Here is a 10,609-nt window from a genome sequence, read left to right as displayed (position 1 = left end):
GGAAGTGGAAGGTGCGACGTTGCCATGGCGGCGTCTCTCGGTGTGTAGGCGGCCCATCCCCTTTGTGGGCTTCTCACACCCACTCCCCGCCCATCTGAGCCCCTGACCCCGGAGTTCCTGTCCCCCTCTCCACGTTCCTCACCCGCTCAGACCCCCGCTACAGCCCCAAACCCCGGCTCCTGGGTCCATCACCCCGGCTTCCGGGTCTGCCCTACCCGCCAGTCGCACCCGGGGCGTCGGGGAGCGGAGGGGGCTTTGGGGGCGACGAGCTAGGGATGGGGGGCCGGAAGCTGGCTGGGCCCGGCGCGCGGCCATTTGGGGGCGGGGAGAGGCTCACTCGCCGCTTCGTCCAGGGCAGGTGTTGGCTCTGGTGCTCGTGGCCGCGCTGTGGGGCGGCACCCAGCCGCTGCTGAAGCGGGCCTCCTCCCGCCTGCAGCACGTCCACGAGCGGACCTGGCTCCGGCAGTTGCTGCAGGAGATGAAGACCCTCTTCCTCAATATTGAGGTGCGTCTGTGAATGACCTCTGAAGTCAATAAAAATATATTAAAAAAATAAAAGTCAAAGAAAAATATCCTCGGGTGAGGATGAACAGAGGGAAGTCTTGGGGTTCACATTGTCCCTGGGGAGGGAGGATAAGGAAGGCCGTGGGGGATTTCCTCTGACCGCAGCACTGCCGGTCTAGGTTTGTGGAAAAGAGAAGACACACAGCCACCTCTCAGGGCTGAGGGCCGAGAGAGGTGCAGATCGAGTGCTGCATGAGTTTAGAGGAAGGGGCTGGAGCCAGGTGAATTGCAGGATGGGGAGGATGCGAACTAGCGGGGCTGAGGAAGAGGGCATTCAGGGCAGAGGCACAGGGTTCAGTCCGGAACTTTCCCTCTGCCTCTTGCACTTGGGGGAGGATGCCTGCAACAGCTTGTTTCCAGGAGTGAAGGCGAGCCCACTGTCTCTGGTTTTCTCTTTGCACCCTCTTCTCAGCTGCAGGGGCACAGCCGGCTGGTTATGAGTACACTGCGGGCAGGGGGGTTGGTTTTCGGGGGGCTTAGTGCTCCCTGGGTCCTTACAGCATTCCTCCCCCCCGAGGAAAGGCTTATCTAGAAGCTCAAAGAAGGCAGTGCTGCTCAGTCACGCAATCACACTGACTTTGGATTTCTTCTGTTTCCAGTACCTGGTGCCCTTTTTCCTCAACCAGTGTGGCTCCCTTCTCTACTACTTCACCTTGGCATCAACAGGTGGGTCTCTGGCTTAGAACTGCTGTGCTTAGAGTCACTTTGGGGTGCCTGCAACACCTTGGGGTGAGCCCACCATCTCTGGTTTTCTCTTTGCACCCTCTTCTGTGAGCCGTAGGGGCACAGTGGGCTGGTTATGAGTACACTGACAGGCACTAAGGTTGGTTTGAAGCCTGGCAGTTTTGTGCAGCAGAAGAAGAAAAAGGAGGGTTCGTTTTGCAACTTATTTTATCTGTCTTTGTCCGACATAGCATGTCAGTGTAGAAGGATTTGAAGCCATATGTTACCTAAAGTTTATGCTTTTGAACTTTGCTACGAGAAGTCTCCCTGTTGTAGCTTCACCTCCCCCCGAGGCTCACCAGGCCCTCCAGGGACTTGAGGGGAGTTTGGGCCCCAAGTAACTTTGGGGAACCCCTCAGAAACCGTGGGTGAGGGGATAGGCTAACCTCCAGACCTGCCACCTCGGCTTCAGCTAGAGCCACTCTACTTGCATCTGTTTTACATTTTGAGCTTCTCATAAAGCTTCATTTTAAAAATATATTTTTCATTGATTTTTAGAGAGGCAGAGTGAGAGAGAGAGAGAAACACTGATGTGAAAGTGAAACATCGATCAGCTGCTCCTGCACACACCCTACCAGGGATTGAGCCCACAACCTGGGCATGTGCCCTGACCAGGAATCAAACCGGCAACCTTTCGATGTGTGGGACAATGCCCAACCAACGGAGCCACACCGGCCAGGGCTCATAATGCTTCATTTAAAAGAAAGTTTGAAAAAAAAATATATTTTATTGATTTTTTTACAGAGAGGAAGGGAGAGGGATAGAGAGTCAGAAACATCGATGAGAGAGAAACATCCATCAGCTGCCTCCTGCACACCCCCTACTGGGGATGTGCCCGCAACCAAGGTACATGCCCCTGACCGGAATCGAACCCGGGACCCTTGAGTCCGCAGGCCGACGCTCTATCCACTGAGCCAAACAGGTTAGGGCTAAAAGAAAGTTTGAATGCCTCTGGCACTCCCTGGGGCCCAAGAATGCTAAACCCTCTGGCCAGCTGATTGCACGTAGCCATTTACCAAATTTTGAGCAAATTGCAGCTTTAGGATCTGATTCTCATCATCTACTCTACCTCTATCCTTTAACATCCGCCCATTCTAATAATCAGAATAGTGATCACTATTAAGCATCTACTTTATCCAGGGACTATACATGCATTATCATATTTCATCTTACAAGATGACATCTGTTGTAAGATGTTCTCTTGCTATCACTGATTTACATGTGGGGAACAGGCTCAGCGTGTCTGTGCGACTAACCAAGATTACATAGGGAAACCAATGTCTGCCTCACTCCAGTGCCCTTGCTGCTCCATTGGCCATGTTGCTTCCCTCTCCCATCTACTGTCGCAGACCAGTCCTTAGCAGCCATGGCATCCAGTGGAAGGTGTGTCAACCAAAGGAAGCAGCTCTGAGTAGGTAGGAGTTGTGCCAGTTTCTTGGATGGACAATGCTGTAGTGGGGCCTTGGAGGGGATGAGGAGCAAGACAGTTCTTTCCTCCTCTACCTGGAGCAGGTGAGGCCTGGGAGTGCTGGGAAAGAATGTTGTAAGGAGCCCACATGAGCATCCCAGTCTGCCTGGCAGTTGTGAATCTTGTTGTCAACAAGTAATTCAGCTTCTGATTTATCCATTAGTGTTTTGTTTTGGTAATGTGTGACAAGAACACTTCACATGAGATTTACCATCTTAGTAAATTTTAAGTGTACAAAATTAAGTTAATAACATTTTAAGTTAACAGTGTTATTAACTCCATTAGTCTTTTTCCAGTTTGTTTATTGGGAGTCAGTTCCTTGGAACTTCAAAACTAAGGAAGGGATCCTGAGCTCTGGTGACCTACCCTGTCTTTTTCTCTTCCTTAACTCCATAAGGCCTGAGCCAGAGCTGAAACAGAAACAAAATGTGCTTCACCCGCTGTTTTGGGTTGTTCATATCCATCAGTTTAGTAAGGGACAGCTTTGGAGTTAGGCAGACCTTGGTTTAAATCCTCAATGTGCCTCAATTTATATGACCTTTTTTTTAAAAAAAAAAATCTTTATTGATTTCAGAGAGGGAGAGGGAGAGAGATAGAGAGATAGGAACATCAATGATGAGAGACAATCATTGATCGGTTGCCTTCTGCACGCCCCCTGTGAGGGATTGAGCCTGCAACCCAGGCATGTGCCCTTGACCAGAATCGAACCTGTGACTCTTCAGTTTGCAGGCTGACACTCTATCCACTGAGCCAAACTGGCCAGGGCTATGTGACCTTTGGAGCCTTGTTTCCTTTATCTATGCCAGGGGTGGGCAAACTTTTTGACTCGAGGGCCACAATGGGTTCTTAAACTGGACCGGAGGGCCGGAACAAAAGCATGGATGGAGTGTTTGTGTGAACTAATATAAATTCAAAGTAAACATCATTACATAAAAGGGTATGGTCTTTTTTTTTTTAGTTTTATTCATTTCAAACGGGCCGAATCCGGCCCGCGGGCTGTAGTTTGCCCATGGCTGATCTATGCAAAGACATGATAATGCTCTTCTTGCAGTGTTGTTTTGAAGATTAAGTGAGATATATACACAATGCACCTAGCACATAATATGTGCTGAATAAATGTTTGGTAGGTATTATTGCAGTCATTCTGCTGCATCCTTTGAGTTTTGGGTGCCTGTCTGGCCCGATGTCCTTGAGGTCTGCAGAGATCTCATACTTATCAGCAAACCAGGGTGGTCCCATACCTTGTAGCTCAGGTCTTCATGCTAGAATCCTGAGAGCAAATTTGGAATCAGGAAACCTGGGTTTGAATCCTGAGCTTTACTGTGACTTCATCTGAGATACGGAGTCATGAGATACGTTTTTAATAAAAGCTGTCTAGCCCTGACTGGTGTGGCTCAGTTGGTAGTTGGTTGGGCATAATCCTGTGCACTGGTTTGATTCCTGGTCAGGGCACATGCCTGGGTTGTGGACTCAATATCCAGTAAGGGGGTGTGCAGGAGGTGGCCAATGTTTCATCTACCTCTTCCTCTTTCTCTAAAAATCAATTAAAAAAAAAAAAGCCTGTCTTGATGATAAAATGAAAGTGCTTTGTGCTTAGAAAGACATTTTTTTTGCATCTCAGTGATTTTTTTTTAATTTGATCATTCAGATCTAACTCTAGCTGTGCCCATCAGTAACTCCCTGTCCATCATCTTCACACTGATTGTTGGAAAGGTCCTGGGAGAAGATATTGGTGGAAAACGTAAGTCAGGCCACTGTAAGTGTGGGAAGCAGCTACTTGGGCCTTGACACCCCTGCGTCAGTTCTTTTCCAGAGCCATCTCCCATGGGCGGGTGAGGGAAGGACCTTCCCCTGCCCTGCACCAGCTCCTATGGCATGGTTAGGCTTAGAGCCCCTCGATTTCTATCCATTATCCCAGGAACATTTGCAGGCATGGTGCTCACCACGGCAGGAATTACACTCTGCATCACAAGCTCAGTGAGCAAGACCCAGGGAAAACCGTCTGCCCTTTGAGTGGGCCACCGCCACCCTTCAGCTCTGCTCTCTCCAGGAAGCCCCTTGGGCCATGAGGTGCGGGCGATGGACCTAGCACTTCCATCTGAGCCTCAGCTTCCTCATCTCTTATGGGGATAATTACTACCTCCAGGATCACAATAACATTCAAGAGCTGTTCAACGGCTAGGATTTAGCACAAGAAACCTCAGCAACCTGTGGGCCCCAGCAGCTCTCTTCCTGCTGTCAGATGACTCCCCCAGCCCGGCGACTGTCACTATGGTCTGTTCTGACTCTCACAGCAGCAGGGTCAATGGACTTCAGAGCCCCAGCTGCACTGCGAGGGCCAGCTCTAGTCTTTAAGCCAGAAATGCAAACAGGAGGCCTCCAGGACTCAGTCAGAAGCCTTGGCTACCAGTAGGGGGAACTGAGGGGAGGGAGGTGCCTCAGAATGGCAGATGTAGGGGAGATAAGCTGTCTGTTAGCCTTGCATGTCTGCCCCTCTCAAATAGATAAGACACCTGTGAGCCCCAGCACTGCCTAACCAGCGTTTGGCGTAATGCCTGGCGAGTAGTAGCCCGTAATAAATCTATAGTAAACTGACAAGGTTAGTATTCTTTTATTGTGACAGACCCACTCCCAAGTTTGTGGTCTCTCCCGAGCTCAGTTGGCTACTCCTTTCTCTGGCCAGAGAACCCCATAGGAAGTTACCTGTGGCCAGGGCTACTCTGCTCAGCAAGCAAAGGAAGATGGGGCTGTGAGTTTAGAAGCAGAAGACTGGGGAGGGGCTGAGGGGGCTGAAGCATATTCTACAAGCCCAGGGGAGGCACTAGTTCCTCTAGAACAGGCTGCTGGGGCTGAGGATAAAATGTGGCTGCAGCGTGGTGGTCCCCGGTTCCTGGCTGTGGCTGTGGCTCTCAAGATGAAGGAGCAGGGTCTGAGGTGGAGACAGCTGCCCCAGCTCCAGGCTGGCTTTCCAGGGGCAGGGCCTCTTCCACTATCTGTGCCGTCCTCTGGAGGAGGAGGAAAGCCATACAGAGTGGACCATAGCATCCCACGTCCAGCGTCCAGCCCTCAGCCGAGTGTCCCAATCCCAGGAAAGGAAGAGACTTTAGAAATTAGGACTTGCCTCTCATTTAACAAGGTAGGAAGTGGGCTCTGAGAGGTTAGGAGATCTGCTCAGAGTCACAGGGGGAAGAACTGATCCTGGGACTCAGGGCTGACAGTCTCTATCCAGCTCAGAACCCCTCCTGTCCCAGCACACTGCTTCCAGCCCCAGCCCACCTGATCCAAGGGCTCCTCTGTCCAGGTGTCTGTATCATCTGCTACTTCCTGGGCCCCTTCTGTTTCCTTCCTTGGGTGGGGAGCCCCATACACTCCTGATGAGGGGACAACATTGGCTGATGCTCAGGCTGAGCCCTGAACATTCTTTCCCTTGATCTTCTCTACCAGCCCCTTCCCCCCGCCTGAGCCTTGCTCCTCATTACCTCGGAGGATGGCAGGGTACTTCAGAAGCAGGACTTTGGCCCTCACCCCCGTCCTTTCCAAATCCCACCCCTGAAGACTCATTTCTTTGAGTTTCCATGTACTTCTTTCCATATGCCAAGTCCTTGTAAAGAGATAAGGGACTGGCCCTGGCTGGGTAGCTTGATTGGTTGGAGCATCATCCATTCACCAAAAGGCTGTGGGTTTGATTCCTGGTCAGGGCACATATTTAGGTTATGGGTTCCATCTCTGGTTGGGGATGGGAGGCAACCAATCGGTTTCTCTCTCATATCAATGTTTATTTCTCTCTCTTTCCCTTCTGCCCTCTAAACATCAATAAAAACCAAATCTTCAGCCCAGCTGGCATGGCTCAGTGGTTGAGCATCGATCTATGAACCAGGAGGTCGCGGTTCGATTCCCAGTCAGGGCACATGCCTGGGTTGTGGGCTCCATCCCCAGCGTGGGGCACGCAGGAGGCAGCCCACCAGTGATTCTCTCTCATCATTGATGTATCTGTCTCCCTCTCCCTTCCTCTCTCAAATCAATTAAAACAAACAAACAAAACAAATCCTCAGGTGAGGCTTAATAGAGACAGACAGACAAACAAAGGGACTGGATATGCACATGGGAGACAGCTCTGCCGAGGTCAGGGCTAGCTCTGTACCTGGGCATTCTGCCCCCATGGACCATCCCCACAGCAGCAGGGACCTCCCCTGTTCCAGTGAGAAGGTGGCTGAGAAGAGTCTCGGTCCAGGGGCCCCTCACCTGATGGGAATGAGAGCGAGGGGAGCATGCTTCTTGGCTGAGTAGCCTGTGGGGGTCTGGCATAGAAAGCAGATGGCTCAATTTGGCTTGGTTTCTTTGGAGAGGGTTGGGTTGTGTGTGTCCTGTGGCCATGGGCCTGTAGAGGGAACACAGTGCTTGGGCCACAGGCACTGGTGGTTCTTACCTTCTCTACTCCCAGTCCAGGCTTGAATGCCCTGGTGCCTGTGGTAGCTTGGAGAGGAGATGCTGTCCATCTTCATAGCCTGCATCCTCCCTCCCTGCTCCCTCTTCCCATCAGGCTGCCTTATCCAAGAACAGAGTAGCTGGTGCCTGGCACTCAAGAAGCCCAGGGAGCCCCAGCTGGTTTGGCTCAGTGGATAGAGCGTCGGCCTGTGGACTGAAGAGGCCTGGGTTTGATTCCTGGTCAGGGAACATGCCTGGGTTGTGAGCTCGATCCCCAGTGCGGGGTGTGCAGGAGGCAGCCTATCAATGATTCTCTCTCATCATTGATGTTTCTCTCTCTCTCTCTCTCCCTTCCTCTCTCAAATCAATAAAAATATATGTATATTTAAAAAAAGAAAGAAGGCCAGCGAAACCAGGCTGAGTCTCCCTAGCCCCCGTTGGATGCTCAGTGGCTCAGCTCATGGGAGATAAGCTCCTGTAGACTCTGCTGTGCCAGACATACCACTTCTCTCTGTCAGCACTGAACCTGGTGAGCAGGCATTAGGTCCAGGAAGTCAGAGTCCTGAAGTTCCTCATAGAGCCTGGATGAGCTGACTTCCCGATCAGGGTCTGGTCTGGCCCCCACCACTCAATTACTGTGTCACCCTGAACAAATTACTTCACTCCTTTGAACTTCAATCTCTCCTCTGGGAAATGGGAATAATCATCTCTCTTTCACACGATTACTGAGAGGATGCAGTGAGGTAAGGGCAGAGCCTGAGCTGCAGGAGGAGTCAGCCAGTCACTCTCCTTCCTTCCCTCGCTCCCTTTGGCCTCACACGTCACCTACCCCCTGCTTGTGGGGCCTAGCCTTTGGGTCTCGAGGATGCCTGCAATGAAAAAGGAAAGGCTTGTAGTAGGCAGAAGAGGACATGGGGTCAGGGTGGCTTCCTCTGCTCTAACCAGCTACCCGCCCACACCCCCTCACACATACATACCAGCAGACCCTGGGCAGGGAGGGGTTAGGCACCAGCAGCTCCAGATAGGGGAGGGCCTTGAATTCATCTTCTCCAACAGCCACATAGTAACGGCCACTCACCAGAGCCTCCCTTGCTGACAACGGGAGGCCCTCCAGGGTGCAGAGTCTGGGGGAGAGAGGTGAGCGGAGGACAAGATGCCTCTTCATATTTGGCAGATGATGAGGGGGTGGGTACAGCTATTCCAGGGTATCCTTTGGCTACTGGTCCTCTGGGCACCAGGGCCAGTCACCTAGGCTCTGCCCTGGCTCCAAGAGCTGGGCTGGCGGGGCCTCTGCCTGTGGCACAGAAAGAAATCCCATTGAGGGAAATGTGCTTTCCTTTTGCCTTTTCATTTTCAAGGACAGTCGAAACCAGTAAGGAGGCTCCCTTTGGAGACTTTTGGGCTTCTCCAGTTGCCATACTCACTTGCACACAGCCCCACTCTGTAACTTGGCCTTCTCCGTCAGGAGCTTCAGCACCGTTTCCCAGTCCTCGCTGGCAGCCTGGGACAGCTTCAGCCCAAATGGGGGACTTAACAGGTCCCCATTCCTGAACACACTGGGACAAAGAGCAGCCTGGTAAGGGGGAGGGTCCCCAGAACTTCCTATCTGTGAAAGGAAAAAGGGTGGCACAGGGGTCAGAAGATGGTTCAAGAACCAGCCAGTGCATTGGTCCATTTTCACCCATCAAGCATGTTGGACTTTTTATATTCCCACCAGGGACCATGGGCTCCTGGAATAAACCCACTCACATTTTCTCGGTCTCACTGCGACAGAAATGTATGCCCTTGCTCCGGACACGAGCACTTACTGGATATAGCAGGGGGGACCTGCAGGCAGCCTCCATCCAAGGGCCCCGTCACCTGGGTGCTGAGTCACAGGACAACACTAAAACCCAAGTCAGGTGAGAGTTGAGGCCTTTGGTTAGGGTGGGCCAGTCCAAGGCAGGTAGGGTGAGGGAAAGGAACCAGATTGGGGCAGATGCGGCAAAGAGGGATGGTACTGGTCATATCTTCATCAAAGGGTTCTCCTAACTTCCTAAGTCACATTCTCATCACCCCTGCCCATGTGTTTTACAGCTCCCTCTTTCCTTTGGGGACCACAGCCTGGAGATGAAGTGAAAGGCTGGGAAGGGGACAAGGGATCGTGTCGTGAAATCTCACACCCAGGAAGCGTAGTAGCTGTTCCAGAATAGGCGTGGAGACTGCTGCCACGAGACAGGCAGGTCCTGCCCTTGCCAGGGCCCCTGGCTTCCCAGATGAAATTGGAGGCAATCCCAGGAGGGGTGGGAAGACTTACTGGTAGTCTGCTGCTTTTCCCACCTAGATCCTTCCCTCCAGGGGGCAAGTAGCTGAAAGGACAGATAGGTCACAGGTCATCTTGGGGAGCCTTGTAGATGCCAGAGCTGGGGGCTGGGGCCCAGCTCACCAGCCATCCCTTCCCATTGGCACAGTCTGTCATTTCAGTCCAGAAACAGACGCTGGCACTTGAACCTGCCTTAGTGTCCTGAGTCAGGTTGACACAAACCGTAAGATTAAAGGTTGAGAGAAACTAGTTCATGAAGCATCCTACTGTATCTCAGAAATTTTCTCATTCGTGAGGAAGAGCCTTTGGTAAAAGGGGCTCAGCCTGCAGGAGAATGTTTTCCTTCTCACAGGCTGGTCCTGTGATGGACAAACATCAGTGTCAGGCTTCAACTTGAACTGTGGCTCCACTATTTGTTACTTAACTTCATTGTCTTGATGTCCCCTTTCTAAAGAATGGGGACAAGACCACCCCTTTATAGGGTTGCTGCATTTAAACGTCTAAAGTGTCTGCACATACCTAGTAAGTTCTGAACATGTGCTATTGCTGTTACCTCCCTCCCTACACTCTTTGACCAGCCCCAGCTACTCACTGGAGCTTGCAGAATCGTTCGAAGCCAGCAGCCACATACTGCCCTCCGTTCTGCAGGTCGGCCAGGTCAGTGACAGGGTGGCCATGACAAGGAGTGTATAGGGCACGCACAGCCAGTGAGGCCTGCACAGCTGATGTTACCTCACTGAGGAAGGTCTCCAGGGTGGGGAAGCGGCGGTGAGTGACCACCAGCTGGCGGCCTGGGAAGAAAGGGTCCCCGTTCCGGTACACCACTACCCTCTTGGCTGCCATAGTGTGCTCTCAGCTAGAGACGCAGAGCTGTTGCCAGGCAACTAAGGCAGGCCTGGGAGCAGTGCCAGTCCGAGGTGGAGGCCTGCCCTCTCACTCAGGAATGCAGGGAGAGCCTCAGCAGGAACATCTATCAACATTCAGGGTCTCATTCAATCTGCCCTTGCAGGGGCCTCACCAGAGCAGAGAGGGTGTAATCACTATATACAGGAAGATGCTGGGGCTCAGTGAGAGGCAGTGGCAGAGATCACACTGAAATAGATGGCCCAATACTGGGCCGAGGGAGG

General features: G+C 52.1%; 2 protein-coding genes across 3 annotated transcripts; one reads left to right on the top strand and one right to left on the bottom strand.

The window, feature by feature from the left end:
- Nucleotides 1-6: 6 nt before the first annotated feature.
- TMEM234 (transmembrane protein 234) lies at nt 7-6,982 on the top strand. Of its 2 annotated transcripts, none has more exons than XM_070404626.1 (5): nt 7-40; nt 354-505; nt 1,164-1,230; nt 4,404-4,496; nt 4,674-6,982. In XM_070404626.1, exons 1-5 carry the CDS (start codon nt 25-27, stop codon nt 4,766-4,768), a joined length of 423 nt encoding a protein of 140 aa, XP_070260727.1. In that variant the 5' UTR covers nt 7-24; the 3' UTR covers nt 4,769-6,982. The 2 variants fall into 2 exon arrangements, with proteins under 2 accessions (XP_070260727.1, XP_070260728.1); XM_070404627.1 differs by having other exon boundaries at nt 4,404-4,511; nt 4,674-4,756.
- On the bottom strand, nt 5,355-10,325 carry DCDC2B (doublecortin domain containing 2B). The gene is made up of 9 exons (XM_070407318.1): nt 10,075-10,325; nt 9,477-9,528; nt 8,989-9,065; nt 8,605-8,736; nt 8,158-8,304; nt 8,010-8,049; nt 6,998-7,133; nt 6,032-6,126; nt 5,355-5,760 (listed from the first exon to the last, which is right to left on the bottom strand). Exons 1-9 carry the CDS (start codon nt 10,323-10,325, stop codon nt 5,665-5,667), a joined length of 1,026 nt encoding a protein of 341 aa, XP_070263419.1. The 3' UTR covers nt 5,355-5,664.
- Between the last annotated feature and the right edge of the window lie 284 nt (nt 10,326-10,609).

Source organism: Myotis yumanensis, unplaced genomic scaffold (genome assembly GCF_028538775.1).
Source record: "Myotis yumanensis isolate MYYU_CA2020_CCGP unplaced genomic scaffold, mMyoYum1.0.hap1 SCAF_2, whole genome shotgun sequence".
Taxonomy (NCBI): Eukaryota; Metazoa; Chordata; class Mammalia; order Chiroptera; family Vespertilionidae; genus Myotis; species Myotis yumanensis.
The sequence above is the reverse complement of the archived record's forward strand: the minus strand, read 5'-3'. Positions and strand labels throughout refer to the sequence as shown.